General features: G+C 39.8%; 1 protein-coding gene and 1 long non-coding RNA gene across 2 annotated transcripts; one reads left to right on the forward strand and one right to left on the reverse strand.

Moving 5' to 3' along the window:
• The first annotated feature begins 11,499 nt into the window (after window positions 1–11,499).
• LOC125559083 (EGF-like repeat and discoidin I-like domain-containing protein 3) lies at window positions 11,500–13,497 on the forward strand. Its single transcript, XM_048720969.1, has 3 exons — window positions 11,500–11,714; window positions 12,020–12,192; window positions 12,437–13,497. The coding sequence occupies exons 1-3, from the start codon at window positions 11,506–11,508 to the stop codon at window positions 12,745–12,747; spliced, it is 693 nt and encodes a 230-aa protein (XP_048576926.1). The 5' UTR covers window positions 11,500–11,505; the 3' UTR covers window positions 12,748–13,497.
• Window positions 13,498–19,424: 5,927 nt separating this feature from the next.
• LOC116614466 lies at window positions 19,425–20,553 on the reverse strand. Its single transcript, XR_004294537.2, has 2 exons — window positions 20,355–20,553; window positions 19,425–19,996 (listed from the first exon to the last, which is right to left on the reverse strand). It is a non-coding gene; the product is annotated as an uncharacterized LOC116614466 (long non-coding RNA).
• Between the last annotated feature and the right edge of the window lie 7 nt (window positions 20,554–20,560).

Consider the following 20,560-nt stretch of genomic DNA (forward strand, 5'->3'; position numbering starts at 1 on the left):
ACGCCGGTTTCGTGTTTGAGTACGCCGGTTTCGTGTTTGAGTACGCCGGTTTTGTGTTTGAGTACGCCGGTTTTGTGTTTGAGAACGCCGGTTTTGTGTTTGAGTACGCCGAATTCCATAAAATGAACACAAAACTCCATGGAATTATCAACTGCATGTATAAGGTGTGGAAGCACGGGTGGCCTAGTGTGTTAGCGCATCGGCCCTCGCCGCTGGCCTAGGTTCGAATCCTGATCAAACTGGGGATATTCCGGGTTTTTGCCTCGATTCGAATTTGTGTCACAAGTGGGTTGAAGTTATTCACCAGTGTTTCCAGTCTTTTAACCGGAGGTCCCGTCTCTTCAAGCTGCACTACACTAACCTGAACCGAAGGGACGTAAAAAACACTGGGGACACAATAAACCCTCTGGCAGTGACCACCCCCAGTGACAGTGCTTACAATACCTACTAACAATACACACAAGGGCGTATTTGATTTGGAGCCTAGCTCTGTTGTACCTTCCGCACCAGTGGTGGAAATTGAATTAAACCAACATGGCTGCCTCTCTCTATCCCCAGGCCCCAACGCGCGGTGAGCCTGGAACCGAATACAAAAATTGATCACCCTGTGGTGACTGGAACATGACTTAGGGCGCGTTTTTTTACTCGTGATTACGGAATGAGAATGATTAGAATAGTAAAAGCGCGCGTTCGTCTATCCCGCGTTCCCATTCCGGAATGGAATAAAGACCATTCCACCCATTCTGCTACCTGTAGCAGAATGACTCGAACGTCATTCTGAACATTCTCTACCAACCATTCCCATTCCAGAATGATAGGAAAGAAACTCGCCCTAAGATACAACACTATTCATATTTATAAATCCACTATACACCTGTGGAAGCATGCTGCTTCGTGAGCAGGCTATCATTTAGAAATCTTTAGGGTTGTGATACTTGCCGCTTCATGGAGGTAGCCAAATGCAGCTTCATTAGAAAGAAACTGATATTTCGGCACTACTTTAATTGACTGTATAATGGAGGTTACTTTATCTTTTACTGTGTCTAGTAAGCGCCCGTGGCGCTTATTATTTTGGGCCGCTAATTCCATGCAAAACATTTTGCTTTCCTAGACACGCAGAAATTCTGCATCCAGGAATTTTGCATTCACGTTTCTTAACTTATTTTCACTTGTTTTTCTGCACCAGACATGTAAAACTATCTGCAGGCAAATAAATTATTTTTTACATGCTGCAGAAAAGACATTATTGAATGTGTTATTCCGTATTGTTTGGAGTTTTTGTTCAATTGTAACTGAATGACTTAATTGCAGTAGAAAACAACTTTAGTACGGTAACTTTTATTTGCTCTCAATTCAGTTAATAATTGTTAAAAATTCTTAATAAGAATTGACAGATTGCTACCCTGGGTACTAGAGCCTCGACTTCTTCCGCCCAGTGACGCTCTGCCAGACTTCTTCCGCCCAGTGACGCTCTGCCAGACTTCTTCCGCCCAGTGACGCTCTGCCAGACTTCTCTCGCCCAGTGACGCTCTGCCAGACTTCTTTCGCCCAGTGACGCTCAGCCAAAATGCCGAGACGAGCGAAGCGAGGAGGCTCTGGGCGGGCGAGTAGCTTTTTTCAGTTCCAGAAATACAGATTTTGAATTCTGCAGCTGATTGGTTAACGAGATTGTCATAGTAACACAAAACCATATTCGATCGCGTGTAGTTGGTTTGCTTATACACAAATACACATGGTGTTCAACGCTAGTTTCGACAACGGTCCTTGATTCTTCTTATTGTTTTCGGGCTGGAGCTGCAGGGGTCCTACAGTTTGTACCGGAGGCGAAGTTTTGAAGATGGAGCTAAGCCCGCCCGCATCGGGGTGACATTACGAGAGTTTTCCAACCTATCGCTTTCGATTGCTCACATGTCCTTGCTTTTGTCGATTTGAATTTTTGCAGTTCTGTAACAACGACAGTAGACTGTAGTGGGGGCGGTACAGGTACCGGGCTTTACTTCGCTGTTACAAACTCAAGGTTTACCAGATATATCTGCGGCTACTACCGCACCCCTTTTTATATGGTCCTACTGCGGCGTCCCTTAGGTAATCCGACACTGACAGCCATGAAAAGCTTTTAGCTCTGTTTAGATAAGGTTTCAGCCAATGGGCGTCAGAGAAACGAACTACCCCCCCATGGGTGTGTCGGTTTGTTACCCTTGGTCTACCTTACGTAATGTTTACATGTTGCTACTGACTACGGTTGTCACACACTAACTTGTTACACTGCTAGTGCGCATGGCAAGATACACACATGAATATAATGATTGACAAGATTCCATTCATTTTTGCACTCAAAATCTTAAACCGTACTAAATCCTAATTTCGTCGACGGCCAGGGCAAACCCTGTGTGAACTCAGACCTAACTTTTCTTCCGCGCGAACAGAGAATTGGTGGCCGAATTCCGATTGTACCCCTGGAAAAGGGACGCGCCACTCCTACCTTTCCACTGGGTGAAGGGTCAACTTTTTACTTTTCGCTATCCTATTTCATAGGAACGGCTAAAGTTACTTTGTCGATATAACTTGCTTAAACAAACAGACGCCTTTTAGTTGAATAAACAAAACATACTTATAACGGTTCTTAACTTCAGGATGGTCGGTGTTTAATAAAAATAAGACAGAAATTAGCGCTGAAAAATTTCTCCCTGGGCCTTTTGATGACAACAACAACAACAGCAATAATAATAATAATAATGATGATGATGATGATGGTGGTGGTGGTGGTGGTGGTGGTGGTGGTGGTGGTGGTGAGATGATGATGATGATGATGAGACGCCAGTGACGTGCCAGTGACGGTGGCAGAAAGTGACGGTGGAAATAAGTGACGGTGAAAATAAGTGACGGTGAAAATGAGTGACGGTGGAAGAAAGTGACGGTGGAAGAAAGTGACGGTGAAAATAAGTAACGGTGGAAGAAGGTGGTGGTGGTTGATCGATAAGTGTTTTATTAAAGAATAGGGTGAAAGAGAGGTTGTTGTTTTTAATAAAAGAAAAGACATTTAAAATAAATATCAGAGGCAGAATAAAGATGTCTATCAATTTCAGCACAAGAAGTGTTGGCTGTGATAACTTGGTAAAGTTTTTCTCGTGAGAGTTAATCTGCGGCGAGCTAAATAATGCATGGCACACGCGACTGGTGGCAATCGCCTTTCGGGTAATTAAGGCAGGCATTCGTTATAAATACCAATAGAGAGAACACCTCAACGATAAACCAACTCGTTAATGCATTTGTTTATAGATTTTATTATTATCATTTTATATAGAGTTACACGAGTAAAAAGGGGTGTTAGATTAGAGACTTCAGTATGGGTTAACTCCAGAAAATTGTTTGCATGGAATCGTCTGCCCACATACCTAAGGATCGTTTGTTGTCTCAAAAGAAAAGCGTTTTTTTTTACCTGAAAACAGCTCTATAAAAGGGTTTCTTACCAATCGAAACAAAGTCAAAACGGATTGCATTATATGCTTAGAGCTGGCGTGTACCAAAGTATTAGATTGCTGCAGTGGAAAAGTCTCGTGGAGTGTCTGGCAAGAGAGCCAGCATGACCTGGGGGTATTATTTAGCTGCCCACATTGCCGCAGAAGTCAGAAGAAAGTTAAGAAAGAAGTAAACTGCATATACAGGATCCCATCCTGAGCGAAAGCCAGAGCCAGAGAGAAAGCGAATCATCAACAACATTTCTAGATTTCGTAGTAGAGTGGTAAAGTTGCTGGGGGAAAATATCTGTTCCTTTTTCCCAGGAGAGACCCTTCATTTTCTTGCCAAGCCAGCAGTGGTTAGACATGAAACCATAAAAAGCAGGAAATTCTTAAAAGGCTCGCATATTAGTGTTTCTGTTAAGCAATGCATTTTTGTCATGCGGGGTTCATGGTCTGCCCTTGAAATGCAAAGTTTGACTGAGTAATATTTACTGGCGGTTTCCATTATCTAAGGATAGTGGAAAGGGTCTACGGCCTGCTCTTGTAGAATGTGTCATGACAGTGGAATAGTTAACGAAATGTTGGGAAAATATGAAGATTAGTCTAACCCATGGCGGATCTGGGGGGGAGGGTTTAGGGGGTTTAACCCCCCCCCCCCTTGGGCTGCCAGAAAGCCATATCTAACAAAAAAATTCCCTTCTCCCCCCTTTGTCATTGAGCCAAACCCTCCCTTTAGCGAAAAGCTAGACCCGCCCCTGGAACCTGTAAACCTGTAAGTATCTTTATGACAACCCATTAGGGCTCCCGAATGGTACCCCGAAACTTCGATGTGCTCGCAGTTTTCGGCTAATGCGTGAGTAAACATGATTTTCATATTCTTGAGCAAGGCCTGGAAGCTAATCTATAAATAATTGATGAATGTTAAAAGAGCATATCATGTGCATATCATATTGTGGTGATAGAGCACACCAATCGCCGTTTTATAAATGTAAAATTATTTGTACCTATTAGCTATTACCGATTTACTAATCTGCACTTCTTTTGTCGCGTTCAGGAACACTTCCTTCTGATATTGGTGTTACTCCTGCACAAAAAGTAGAACGAAAAAAGAGAAAGACATCTTTATGTCTTAACTGTTTCATGTCTAATAAGAATATTCTCAGCTTCTGCAATAGGTACTGAGCTCGTTCGCGAAGGGACAATTCAGAGACAGGGTTTGTGTATAATGGCTATGCCAGAGACATAACCGGATTTTAATAGTTCTTTAGATCAACAACTTTACAATCAATAAATACATAAGCACCAAAGTACCAGCCCAGAGCGAAGATGAGAGGAGACACAAAACTATGTTAGTCACTAACATAAGCATCGGCTGGAATGGGGAGGAGACGGGTAAGATATTGCAACGATTGCAAGAAAGTGAAAACTTGTGTAATTACAAAAGAACCCACACGGAGTAGCAGAGGTGACTTGGAAATGGCGCCAACTGAGCACGCGGTAATCAGAAATGCCTATGGGGGGATGTAGCCACTGGGAATAAGACACCCCCTCAGCTCTCGCTGATATCACCGGAAGTAATAAATACGGGGCAATTTTCGCTATAAAATCAATTTTGATTCTCAAAATTTTCTTTATCGTGAAAACAAAAACAGCATGGGAATCCAACCATATCGTAACAATAGTTGATGTGTACCGAACCTTACATTTTGATCGTTTATTCAAAGGAGGTTCTGGTTTGTATTCTTCATCATAGCAATCAGGTACACTTCATAGGTAGTAAATAAATGCAGTATTGGCATAAAAGTAGCTCAATCAACCTTGTCATCAAAATGACAAAAATCAGAGAACAAAACTACTTTGAATTGCATTTGTTTAAATCAATGTAAAATCAATCAAACATACCTCAACTACCGTCATGCATCGCGCGCTTCAATTGATGCAAGCTTAAAAATGCGCGTGCTGCATTCTGGTAGTTGAGGTAGGTTTCTATGGCTATTCCAGCTATAAGTTCGCATTACCATAGAAACCTACCTCAACTACCAGAATGCAGCGCGGGGGGGGGATTTCTTCTGCACCAGACATGACATGCTGCATGCTGTTGGTGGAAAGAAGTGACGGTAGAAGAAAGAGACGTTTTTTTTCATTATTAATATAATCATCATCATCATCATTATGTCTTCCGGGATGGGTTTTTGGCTGTTAATTACGCGCGGCAAGAAAAACAAGTTGAAATCGAAGAAGAAATACAGAGAAACGATGGTGGAAAGGTGAAATGGACAGAGCAAATGAGCAAGGATCTTATCGACACATCGTCGGAAAATCCATCCTGTAACAGGAATGGGGAAAAAAGGCTACACAGCTTTTATGAAAGAGCTATGGAACGGAAAAGGGTACGGACATTACGAATTGAAAAGCCAAAACATACGAGATCAGGCTTCGAGGCTGGAAAAGATGGAACTGGATGGAAGCGTAAACGATGTGCAGAGTGAAGTGGGGTCCGACATGAGTAATCTTAGCTTATCTAGTACTGCAACTACCGATAATAGATCCAGCCAAGAAAGTATCGTAGGCGAAACTCAAAATGTTAATGGCCATCAAAGCGAAAATGCTAATTACTTTTTTTCCACCGAGGAGTAGCTCAGCTTTACATACGCTTTCTACACAATCCCAAAAGGACGCAAGATCTGACTAGCCTCTTAGGTGTTGCTGAAAATTAACTACATTCAGAGGTGCCGGGTCCTTAACTTGATTGTGATCCCGTAAGCAAGTATTCAAGCGTTTACTGGGGGCGCAAAAAGGATGGAGCGGGAGTATGGCTCAACACAACAGCTATCGTAAATACATACCTAGCCGAAGAATGCCTTTCTGGTCCCATGAGGGACCAGACCAGATAACTAAACACATCAATGACTGGTACAATAAAACAGAAACACAGTATATCGCTTTAACGGCAGCCATTGTACTCTTGGCACTTGCGCTGCAAAAAACCGAGCCAAGGTTCGAAAGCACCTTATTTTAATTTATACGACGAGCGGAGAACCGAATCGATTCCTTGGAACGTATTTACAAGGAGTCGATTCGGTTGTCCGCTAATCATATTAGACATCAAGTTGAACTGACCGCATATATGCAAAATGGAGTGGTTTGCAACTATAGTTTTTAAGATTTTCTACCAAAACCCCCAAAACTGCGATTTCATTTGCGCGTTCTTCGCACCTCGCCGATTATAAACATCTAACTTTTATTTCAGAATTTGCATACTAGAAGCATTGGTAATTGTGTTCGCCAAAGATCAGATCGATCTTACGCTTTAAAGAGGCTACTAAACGGGCTTCAATTTAAACGAATTTTTGGAAACAATAATATTAATCGACAGCTATTTATCAAAATCTATTTTTAAAATACTTTCAAAAAATTTGCCCGGGAGGGGGGGGGGGGTATTGAAAGTGTATGGATTTTAAAAAGGGGGGTCACTGACTTCTTTGGGTGTTGTCTCTACTATACAATTTGATCCAGTGTCATATAAGACTTGGTCCAACGAGTCTTGATTTGGGGGCAGTTATTTGGTATGCACAATCCAGGAGTCCAGGATACATATTAAGCCACGTTTTTTCTATGCAATGCAAACGTGAAAATGGACCCCGTGTCCTATTCTTTTATCTCCGTTCGGCAATCATCGCCGAGATAAATAAAATAAAATAAAATATGTAAAGTGCTTATGTTCCATATCTAAAATATCAACAAAACATTTTAATGCTATACACTTTATTTTTTTTATTGGAACGTCTAATTTTCAGATGAGGCTGAGCCGTTCTTATTTTTTGAGCATTTTAAGGCAAAAAATTTTCTTAATGTTCTTAAACTTTAGTGTTTATTAAATATAATACCCAATTAATTATTAGGAGGGAAATTACACAAATGATCAATAGCAGTATATTATTTAAGGTTGTTATTAATAAACACAATTTGGCACTGCATCTTAGAACACAAAAGACTAAAAAGGCAATATTTTGCCTTGAGCCTCGGTATGTACTAAGCATGTTTTTACAATTTGGTGAATTCTCAGCCTGGACGTTTTATAAGGTTCTTATAAAAAAAGAGTGTAAGCGCTCATTCTTCGTCATCAACATCCTCGCTCACATCTGATTCGCTGTCTTCCTCCCTTTCTTTCTTTTCTATTTTCTCGTGCTTACAAAAAGATCAAAAAAGCGTTTTTGCTTTTTCTGCGTCATCTATAACACCAACCTTTAGCACGTTGAGGACCTGGATTTTGTCGCATCTTTGAAAAAGTGAGTGCCTTCACTTTTTTCTGAATAAATATTTTCAACCAGTTTCTTCCCCTCCACGTTCTGACCAGCTTGCAGCTAATCTTTTACCCGTGTTCCTTTGACATTGTCATTGCCGTTTCTTCCTTCGCTCTTTCTTTTCTCGGTTTTTCTGGAGGGGGGGGGGGGGGGAGGTCATGGAGGGGGCACCGAAAATATGGGAGAAGCGTGGCATGGAAAATTTTGAAGAGGGGGGCATGGAAAATTTTGTTTCTCCTGAAGGGGGCGCCTAATTTTATCCCTTACTTTTAAATCAAAATCACGAGTATTGTTAGAACCTAGCATTTTGGTATTTTGGAAAACCAAGCGATTTCTGACAATACTTTATCCACTGTATTTACTATTGAAACTACAATCATTTGTCCAATTGCCTGAATAGTGTTTCGAATTTAGAGAATCTATATATAGCAAGATAATATCTGTAAAGCCCATTATTAATCATAGTTATTATTAAATTTTACCCGATGTAAATCACGCAATTCAGCCTTTTCCGTGCATTGTAATAATTTTGAAATAAACTATTTATCTATCCACACACTTGTTGTTGTTTCAACAATTGTACTTTATAGATACGTACAATAAGTGTGGGGCTCCGCCTTAGGGAGTTCTTAAATATATCTAGTATATATTCTTCTTATCTCCATTTCTCATCTGTTCATTATTTTATTTCTTTGCTTTTTTTTTTTTCCTTATTTAAGCATGTGGTTGTTTCACAAATTGTACTTTATGGATTCGAACAATAAGTGTCGGCCTCCGCTTTAGGGAGTGCCTAAAATTATCTAGTACATATCCTCTTATACCCAAATATATCTAGTACATATCCTCTTATAACCAAATATATCTAGTACATATTCTTCTTATAACCAAATATATCTAGTACATATCCTCTTATACCCAAATATATCTAGTACATATCCTCTTATAACCAAATATATCTAGTACATATTCTTCTTATACCCAAATATATCTAGTACATATTCTTCTTATAACCAAATATATCTAGTACATATTCTTCTTATAACCAAATATATCTAGTACATATTCTTCTTATAACCAAATATATCTAGTACATATTCTTCTTATAACCAAATATATCTAGTACATATTCTTCTTATAGCCAAATATATCTAGTACATATTCTTCTTATAACCAAATATATCTAGTACATATTCTTCTTATAACCAAATATATCTAGTACATATTCTTCTTATAACCAAATATATCTAGTACATATTCTTCTTATAACCAAATATATCTAGTACATATTCTTCTTATAACCAAATATATCTAGTACATATTCTTCTTATAACCAAATATATCTAGTACATATTCTTCTTATAACCAAATATATCTAGTACATATTCTTCTTATAACCAAATATATCTAGTACATATTCTTCTTATAACCAAATATATCTAGTACATATTCTTCTTATAACCAAATATATCTAGTACATACTCTTCTTATAACCAAATATATCTAGTACATATTCTTCTTATAACCAAATATATCTAGTATATATTCTTCTTATAACCAAATATATCTAGTACATATTCTTCTTATAACCAAATATATCTAGTACATATTCTTCTTATAACGAAATATATCTAGTACATATTCTTCTCATAACCAAATATATCTAGTACATATTCTTCTTATAACCAAATATATCTAGTACATATTCTTCTTATAACCAAATATATCTAGTACATATCCTCTTATACCCAAATATATCTAGTACATATCCTCTTATAACCAAATATATCTAGTACATATTCTTCTTATACCCAAATATATCTAGTACATATTCTTCTTATACCCAAATATATCTAGTACATATTCTTCTTATAACCAAATATATCTAGTACATATTCTTCTTATAACCAAATATATCTAGTACATACTCTTCTTATAACCAAATATATCTAGTACATATTCTTCTTATAACCAAATATATCTAGTATATATTCTTCTTATAACCAAATATATCTAGTACATATTCTTCTTATAACCAAATATATCTAGTACATATTCTTCTTATAACCAAATATATCTAGTACATATTCTTCTTATAACCAAATATATCTAGTACATATTCTTCTTATAACCAAATATATCTAGTACATATTCTTCTTATAACCAAATATATCTAGTACATATTCTTCTTATAACCAAATATATCTAGTACATATTCTTCTTATAACCAAAAATATCTAGTACATATTCTTCTTATAACCAAATATATCTAGTACATACTCTTCTTATAACCAAATATATCTAGTACATATTCTTCTTATAACCAAATATATCTAGTATATATTCTTCTTATAACCAAATATATCTAGTACATATTCTTCTTATAACCAAATATATCTAGTACATATTCTTCTTATAACGAAATATATCTAGTACATATTCTTCTTATAACCAAATATATCTAGTACATATTTTTCTTATAACCAAATATATCTAGTACATATTCTTCTTATAACCAAATATATCTAGTACATATTTTTCTTATAACCAAATATATCTAGTACATATTCTTCTTATAACCAAATATATCTAGTACATATTCTTCTTATAACCAAATATATCTAGTACATATTCTTCTTATAACCAAATATATCTAGTACATATTTTTCTTAATAACACGCGACCTTGTAATTCGCAACCCCCGTATTTTTCCACAACAAATATGGCAGCGTCGAGTATAACTGAGATAAAGGAAATCCAAACCTAATTCTCTTTCATAACCCTCAAATTGCAATTTCATCATACAGAATATTTGAAGAAAGAACAGAATGAGGCCGTGGTTGGATAATTCTAAAGGGAGAGCCGTCGTAATATTACAAAACCGGAGAAATACTAAACCACAAGCGTAGGCCGTGACTAAAAAACGTAGGCCGTGCTCGAGTCTCTGGTACCCAGGGTGCATTTTTGGTTCACCTCATCACAAGCTTCCCAATAGCCCAATTTCTAATTCCACTATGACCGCTGGACTTACAGACTAAGTTTGCATAAATACAGTGTAAGCCACGACTTGAGGCAAATTTCATGCGCATACCAGCGAGAATCCTCTGGAACTTGGAATAAAACAATGCAAAAACCTGTGAATACTTCATGATCCCGCTGGTATTTGCAATCGATTCAATTGAAACCGAGGCTTGCACTGTATTTATGCGTCCTCTGTGCCTATGACCAGCAGGCACAACGGAACTCGAAACTGGACTATTGAAAAAACTGGACTATTTGATGCTGACATCCTCCCACATTGTTTGTTTAACGATGCTGCCACCTTGAACCGAGAATCGAATACGTTTTTGGAGATTTCATCGATGAGTGGTAAATCACGTGACACTTTCGTTGCGCCACTGGACACCTGCAAGACATCCTATTCTGGTTGTTAGAAGATGCGTCTATCATGGACATTGTTTTGAGTTTTTTGGTGACATCATTAATGACGTCACACATCACATGACCATCATGTTGCACCCTTTCACTTTATAAGTAGGGGCTTGCTAAGTAGGGGAAATCATCTGCCAATGTGTAAACGTGCTAATGCCTGTTCCAACGCTTAGCTTCGAATAAGCGCCCAAGTCGACCCAAGCGCCATGCCTCGAAATGAGCAATGTAAATGAAAAAACGAACACTTACGGTGACAAGGTTTCTTTGCTTGACCTTTTATTCCATATGTTTATATAGGTTTGAAAGACGCGATGGAGTTTCTATTCCACCTCTTGCTAGTTCTTCTTATGTCATGGCAACACGCCATTGCACACGACTGCAGGAACTACATCTATTTCATGCCAGGCTTCCAGCTGCATGCCCACGTCATCCAGACGAAAGTGACAACAAAGAATGAGGAATGTCGAGAAAGCTGCCGCGAAAATGACGCGTGCTTCTCCATCAACTTCAAGCAGAAAGAGTAAGTGATGATACAGTATCTTTACTATGGCTCATATCATCCACAATAATATTTTTTTATATGCACAGATGCTTCCGATTTTTTTAGATCGTATAAAAGAGTTTTTTGATGATCAGATTAAATGATCAGACGATTAAGGAATTAAGAAAACGGTTTTCAAAACAAAACTGTTTGATAAGAATAAATCATTTGTTAGCTTAAGATCATAACAATAAAAAAAATAAGAAAGCAAACGAAAGAAAAAATATGAAAGAAAAGGCTAAGAACCCTTGACATTTCTTCCCATGTTCCTCTACTTTCCTCAGATCGCGATGTGAGCTGAATAACGCTTCACACATGACACATCCGGGAAGGCTGAGACCAGAAGTCAACGCATTCTACGCTTTGGTGAAACCGCCGACCTACTGCAGTAACGAGTACTGTTCGACGGGAAAGAAGTGTGTCTTGCGAGGGGAAGGAATGACGCACAAATGTGAAGGTAAGGATAAATCTATTTATCATCTACATGTATATTGATATTCAGTCCTTCTACTCCCATTCAATTCAGGGCGTAGCAGGTGGCTCTATAGCACTGTAATATTGATTAATATTGATTTTAATTTGAAGAAGGCGGGTTTGTCCTGTAGAAATACCGTATGAATAAAACGTTTTTTTCGACTTTTTCTTTTAATGTCCATATATTTTCGATGCAATATTTATGAATGTGCACTTGTAATCACCAGATTGTTTGCCAAGCGCTATGGGTATGGAGTCGGGCGCTATAAGTGACTCAGCAATTACTGCATCGAGCTTCTTTTCTGATAACCTGCGGCCTTTTAATGGCCGCCTAAATCGCCCAAGCGCCTGGGCGTCTGCAACTCGGAGCCCTGGAGAGTACATCCAAGTCGACCTGGGGCGTGTCACAACAGTCACCAAGGTGGCCACTCAAGGAAACCCGGGATATTATGAGTGGGTAAATAGCTACAAAATCAGCTACAGCTCCGACCTGTCGACCTGGCAAGTGTACCGCGAGGGAGGTCAAGAAAAGGTATGAGCTAGCCTCCTCCTCAGGCATCTCAAGTGTTTTTTGTTCTTTTTCAGCATTAAAATGGATGTAAGAAAGGGGACTGAAGTAGTATAGTATTTATGAAGCTAGACATTTTTTGGGAAGGACTTCTCCCGAAACAGTCGCCATGACAACACCACAGGAACAAAGGAATGGGAACAGTTTGTAGTCGAAGCAATAAACTGCGAGGAAAACAATTGACCTGAGCAGATCGGAGGAGTCTAAACAATAACCTAGGGGGTGCACGGAGGAGTGAGAACACTAGACTCGGATACAGATTGGAGGAGTTCGGAGGAACAATGTGAAACAATATGTAAAACGATATAATTGGGAGGAGAAAGAACAATGGATTCGGAGGAGTGACACTTGACTGGAGAAATTGGGAGGAACAAAAGTTTCGATTGTGCGATCTTGCCTAGAGTAGAAATGACGTCATCATCGAAAGTAATACACGTGTCCAGACTTACACAGGCTGGAAGTTTGAAGCTGACAAGTTTACCATAGAAGGTTTTGATTGTGAACTAATGTGCTTACATTTACCAAAATTGATTAATGCAAGTCATGTCTAGTCTCACAATGACGCCGATGTCGAATAAGCGTCTTTTGGGCTTTGTTTTCGATAACACCAAAAATGATTGTTTACGAAGGGACTATCATTTGTTCCAATCACACCAGAAGCGTGGAGCATTTTGAGGTTATCCAAAAAAAACGATATCACGTCCGCACCAAATGTCTTTGTAAAAAAAAAAATGTAAACTCCTCTTTTATAATCTAACACGGCCCTAGCTCTAAGTAAGCCTTAACATCATGCAAAATAAATTGCTTGGATGGTATTTTAATAATAAAAATAAGTTTTTAGTTCTCTTTGTTAATACAAGTGTTATGGATTGCATATTTACCTATATTGATCAGCATGCATATCCCTTGTTAAAGAAGGGATCGATAAAAGAAGTGGGGAAACTAAGATACGCTATGTTTAGGATGATATTTATTAGTTTTTTTATTCCAGTTTTTAGGTGGAATTACAATAGATACTACAATATATTAGGTCTAAAAATATCATATTTCTACCCTCCCCCTCCCCCCACGCTCAATGTTGCACGTGGAAATATACATTGAATTGTAGAGAAAGTTGATTTTCGAACAACATTGAATGGGGGGAGGGGGGCGGATTAGGCGGATTATCGACAGGAACAGAGTAGGTTCCGATATTATGATGCGCGCACCCGTGTTATACGTGCGAAAAACCGTTGTGTCCTTAAGTAATCTGTCCCTGATTGTAGGTGTAGGCTAGGCTACCAGGGGTACTTGTAGCTCCACTGGAGAGGATACTCCAGCGTCATCGCGATATATCGACTTATCACGAGAGGGGACAGTTTATCGCTTATAAGCTAAAGTCCGATTTCCGTGGGAAGCGAGCGCCAGGGGTCTCCTCCGACGATGGTAGAGGCCATTGCGCCTCAATGGGCGGCTACAGTTCGCCTCAAGCTGGGTAGCAACTAGCCAGTTAAGTGCCGTCTCGCTATGGCTTACCTGCTCCACTGGGTGCGTGGGGATCAAAGAGACACTTTTCGTAAAGTGGGCCACTAAACACCCGCACCAGACAAAAGGAATTACCAAGAAAGAAGCCTCCAGGTCTTCGTTTCGCTAGCTGGAACGTCAGGACCATGTGTCCCGGACTTACCAAAGACCTTCAGCAGATCGACGACGCAAGGAAGACAATGTTCATCGACAGGTAGCTCTCACGCCTTAACATTGCCATCGCCGCCCTACAGGAGACCGGGCTGACTGACAACGGCACCATAAGAGAAGCGAGCTATACTTTCTACTGGCAGGGACTCCAGACGAACCTGTCAGCCACCGGACAGCAGCAGAGTCAGAGAATTCGAGGGCAATGTACGAGGGCATCAAGAAGGCAACAGGCCCAACCCCCTCTAACACTACCTACCTTCTTCAAGTCCAAGTCGGGCGAGGTCATCACAGACTAGGAGAAACAGATGTAGCGATGGAAGGAGCACTACCTCGAACTGTATGCGACACTGAACACTGTCATAGACGCAGCTTGCAACGCCATCCCAGTCCTACCGGTCATGCAGGAGCTAGACACCCCACCAACTGTGGAAGAGCTCAGCAATCCCATCGACTGCCTTGTCTGTGGGAAAGAACCTGGGAGTGACGGAATTTCCCGGAGGTCCTGAATACTGGATAACCAGCCTTAATCCAGCCACTCCACGACCTCCTCTGCATCTGCTGAGAACAGGGAACATCCCCCAGGATATGCGTGACGCAAGAATCGTCATTTTGTACAAGAACAAACGAGACCGCAGCGACTTTTACAACTACCGGGGCATTTCTCTCCTCATCATTGCTGGCAAAGTGTTCGCCCACGTAGCTCTAACCCGCCTGCAGTCCCTCGCTTCCCGAGTCTACTCAGAGTCCAAGTGTGGCTTCAGGGCTGGTCGATCAACAGCGGACGTGATCTACTCCCTATGTCAGCTGCAGGAGAAGTGACAAAAGCAGCACATGCCACTCTTCATCGCTTTCATCGACCTAACAAAGGCGTTCGACCTGGTCAGTCTATTGTAACCAAGAGAGTATGATGTAAGAGAACGAATCCCCCGTATTAGGATATGTTCCAATGATGACGTCCGTGAAAGCTATTTTTACAACAAGCAGTTATTTTTAGATAGGCCTCTGATTGGTCAGCGCTCACGTTTCCTAGCAACAGGATCTTTGGCGCGATAACATCTTGAGCGATGTGAACCGGCAAAGGCTGTTATGGAAATCTTTTTGACCGAAAATACCTTCCTTTTTCACGAACGCTGTGAAAATGATTTTCCAGAGAGTACGTTGGATTCAATCAACCGTTTCTCGGACATTAAATACATTAAAATGCATAGAGTGCGTGATTTTAGGCGTGGGGAACAACTTCCCCAGTAAACGTTTTCACAGCTGATTCGCAATATGAAAAAAAAAAACAATCAATCAGAAATCTGTGTTTACAACACACAATTCTCTTCCCATTCTATTTTAATGAAAAAGATACATCCAGAACTTAATACCATTATATTCACACCGATATTACAAATAAAATGTTTCAAGTCTTTATAATGAAGTAAATCTTATTCCGGTGACAAGGTTTTCTTGAGTGACATGATTCCTGAAATTTTCCATGAAAAATTGAAGTTCATTCATCTAAAAATGTTATAAATCAAAGAAAAATAAAGGCCTTCTTGTATTAAAATACATAAAATAGACTCTGAGAATGCCTAGGTATCTCACCGAATTGCAGGGAAAAAGAACGTTTTAGGAGTCTGCACGATGCCTCTTGAATGAACTCCAAATTCACCGTCTCCCCGACGTCTTCCCGTTCAATTATTTATATAACATTTAGATAACTGAACATTAGATAACTTAACAGATAACAGGACACCACCCCATGAGTAGCATTGTGATCATGAGCCTTGAAGAGCAGCTAAAAGGATAAAAACAGGTAGCGAACGAAGTAAAGAAGTGCAGAAGGAAAAATTTGGTGAAATTGTACTAGCTCGTGGTGCCCATAACCAAATATGGACGAACCATGTATGGATGCTATGATTGACAAGCTCGCGCAATCTAAAAATAGCTTTCGTGGACGACATCATGAGCCACGGGGATTCGTTTTATTATATCATGGTCTCTTGTTGTAATTCTATCAAAAACTGGAATAAAACCCATTTTTAAACTATACGAAGACAAATGTCTAACAAGGAATAAGCATGCTTATAAAGTAGATATACTATCCATAAATAAAAACCTCCTACGGTAAGCTTGGCACCTTCCAACTTCCAGCCTGGGCAAGTCTAGACAAGTTTAGTGTTTCCGATGATGACGTCAGTTTCGCTCTAGGCAAGACGTCACACCACCGAAACTTTCGCTCCTCCCGATTTCTCCAGTCAAGTGCTACTGCTCTGAATACATTTGTACTTTCTCCTCCCAATTATATCGTTTCACATATTGTTTCACATTTTTCCTCCGAACTCCTCCAATCTATATCCGAGTGCTCTCACTTCTTCATGCACCCACGCTCTCTCTCCTCCATACACCCGCGAGTCTATTGTTTGGACTCCTACGAACTCCTTCCATTCCTTTGTTTCCTCGGGGTCGCCATGACAACAGTTTTGGGAGGAGTCCCTAAAACAGTAAAGATTAGAACGGCCACAAGGTTTTCATCAGCTCTGAAAGCGAGTTTGGTGTTATCGAATACCGGTCTACTTGGTCATAGAGACGGCCTAACGTGCTCAATTAACGACTCTTCGTGGAATTATCTAAAGTTATCCTCCAAAGTTTAACAAGGAAACCTTGTCAAGAAACTACGGCAGAAAGGCTTAATGAAGAATCTGATGTTGATACCCGTAAAACTTCCGCCTCCTTCTCTTCTATGCTCACATTAAGTGCCTTCACGCTTGCTAAAAAGTTTTTATATTTTCCACTTTCGATTGCAATTTTGTTTTTTACGTAGTACTTCCTATTTAATTTTGATTCAATAGACGCCATCTTTTCCCAACTACAAATATATCCTTGGGCCCCCTCCTTTTATATCATTTGCTTGCTTCAAAAGGCTCCCGGGGTGCCGTTACATGTCCACTGTGTTCGGGTTTTGGCGTCATGGTCCATCCCTTCCTCCCTCCCAGGCCCCGGTTCTTTCTTGATCCCGCTCCAGGAAGCCCGAGAAGCCTACGGAGGAGGTTTTTAAAAGATGTTACATAGTATTTTGTTTTGATCATTGACCAAATAGAATCGAGCCCTAACCTTGCAACCTAAGCAACCAAGGGGCGGGTGGGATTTGCTTTGATTAATATTTTGTTATGTATCGAAGGTGTTTTCCGGGAACACAGACAGAACCACAGTTGTCTTCGGGGTGTTGTCACAGCCCATTTTTACACGTGGTATCCGGATTATCGCGGTATCTTTCACATGGCGGCCTGCTGGGAGGGTGGAGATCTACGGATGCAAATGAGCTCCACCCCTTCCTTCATGGGGAAAAAATGCACCATTATCTAAATGCTTGTATATTCTCTTGAAATACCCTTAGGGGAAGAGTAGCAGCTGCACTTGATGCATAAGGAGGATGACGTAGTATTACAAACCTTTATCATTAATGACTATGACATCATTGAGAGTCGCTCCAAGGGGCATATCAGGCTCCTTATTACGATGCAGAAGAAGGCTTTTATTCAGTGGTAAGAGTTAACTATCGTTTTCTCATTCTCTTAGTCACTGAGTTGCGGCAAACTCCTAGGGTTAAATTCGGAGGATCTCTACTTTAACTTAACAGGATTGAAAAAAAGAGAATATCGATTGATGTATCAACATTTTTTTGCATTTATTCGCTTGATTTATTGTGTTGTATTAAACAGAATATCAATTTTAATAAACTCATTGCACCAAAGTAGAGTTGATGAATATTGACCTTATCCGAAAAAGTTGACAGATCTAAAACTATTGCTCTTATTAAGACTATATCTCTGAAGAGTCAACTGCAAAAATGACAAGTGAACAAACAAGAAGGGCAACTGATGCAAATTTTATGTGCAACTGATGCAAACTAGATGCGCAACTGATGCAAACTAGATGCGCAACTGATGCAAACTAGATGCGCAACTGATGCAAACTAGATGCGCAACTGATGCAAACTAGATGAGCAACTGATGCAAACTAGATGCGCAACTGATGCAAACTAGATGCGCAGCTGATGCAAACTAGATGAGCAACTGATGCAAACTAGATGAGCAACTGATGCAAACTAGATGAGCAACTGATGCAAACTAGATGCGCAACTGATGCAAACTAGATGCGCAACTGATGCAAACTAGATGCGCAACTGATGCAAACTAGATGCGCAACTGATGCAAACTAGATGCGCAACTGATGCAAACTAGATGCGCAACTGATGCAAACTAGATGCGCAACTGATGCAAACTAGATGCGCAACTGATGCAAACTAGATGCGCAACTGATGCAAACTAGATGCGCAACTGATGCAAACTAGATGCGCAACTGATGCAAACTAGATGAGCAACTGATGCAAACTAGATGCGCAACTGATGCAAACTAGATGAGCAACTGATGCAAACTAGATGCGCAACTGATGCAAATTAGATGCGCAACTGATGCAAACTAGATGCGCAACTGATGCAATCTATACAATAAGGTTCAAATTTTCTAATGTTCAATGATGTTTTTAGTTATCATTTTAGTTATCGAATTTGTCCGCATGTTCTCGGATCCCTCTTACAGATGCTGATTTTAAACCATCCTTTATTCTATAAACTAATAAAAGGAGAGGGGAAAGAAAAGTTTATTCTATGTCTATGACGGTGAGGCTTGAAAGTAGTGCACATCTTACATGCCGCGGAAAATCATGCTATTGCTAGGCTGCGTACCAAGAAAAGAGCAAATGAAAAAACTAATAGCGGCTTTCGTATTTTCTGTCTCCGTTGTATTGTCATTATATTTTGATCTGGGATCCCTGTGTCTTATTATACATTTTGGGATACCTGTGTAATGCGTGCATCAATAATGGCGAACGTTTAGTGCTGGTTTAATTCGTTTCTATCCTTATTAATCCGTATTGATCTTGTTACGCAAATCGATCACATTTTTTATGGCTTTAAAAGTCAATCCAACTCAAAATTTTTATTATATCATTGTTTTATTCGCACTCGCTTCTTGATGGTCTGTGTTTGATAATACTTATCTTTACTATTATGCGAGCTTTAGTAAACACAGTAACTTTTAGAAGAATAGTCTATATCTCGTGGAGCATTCATTTGATTCAAGATGTTTTTTTTATTCCGGCTGCTTTACGGCAAGGATATAGCCGTTTACAAAGTCTAAGCCATACTTTTCTGGATTTTTCGCTACCTTTTCCTCTACGATTACATCCTTTTCGTCTTCAGATCGTTCAGATGAAAGAGCTGAAGAAAAACAGCTTAGCTAGTATCTTATAGCAGCTTCATAGTGAAACCTGTTTAGGTATACCCGGTTTTATATGATGTGAGACAAAGTTCTTAGCTGTTATTATTCTATCTTTGTCACCATATAGCAGCTTCATAGTGAAACTTGTTGTTTATAAGTAATCATCATTGTATGATTGGACAGTGAGCGGAAGCCCCTTTTCTATGGCTGCGAAGTGGGTTTCAGTGATATCTGTGTAGTGTCCTAAGTCTCCATAAGGAATATACCTCTTGGGAATCTAGCAAGATAAGAGCGAAGGGCACGATTTAGAAGAGAATTAACAATATTTGTTTGTGAAGAACAGCAATATTTTCATTTTTCATTTATATACTGATAAAACCACCCTTCGAAGGAAGCACCAAGCTCGCCTTATACGAGCCTTTATGCGGTCAAATGAGATAAAGAAAGGCTCAGACACGATGTTTGAAGCTCTGATGCTTTGACTTGACATATCCTGTGACAAACAGACACAGCAGCGCAATATTGATTTCAGCATGAACAATGAGCTATCAAAAGGTAACAAATCGGTAATATAGACCAAAAAAATCCACCTGAAAGATGTTAGGTGTTAAGGTGAAGGTGGGTAAAGTAGTCACCTGCTTGCTTTGCCGGAAAAGGTGAAGGTGAAGGAGAGGGAGCCGGTAGGCGAAGGCGAAAGCGAAGGCAAATGCGAAGGTGGAGGCAAGGGTGCGCGCTGTTTTTGTTCTTGTTTTTGTAGAAAATGACTCCAAACACTCTTCCGAATATACCTGACGGTTCTTTAACTAGCCTGCGTAGCAAGCGTTTCTGTGAACAATATCCG

Source organism: Nematostella vectensis, chromosome 13 (assembly GCF_932526225.1).
Source record: "Nematostella vectensis chromosome 13, jaNemVect1.1, whole genome shotgun sequence".
Taxonomy (NCBI): Eukaryota; Metazoa; Cnidaria; class Anthozoa; order Actiniaria; family Edwardsiidae; genus Nematostella; species Nematostella vectensis.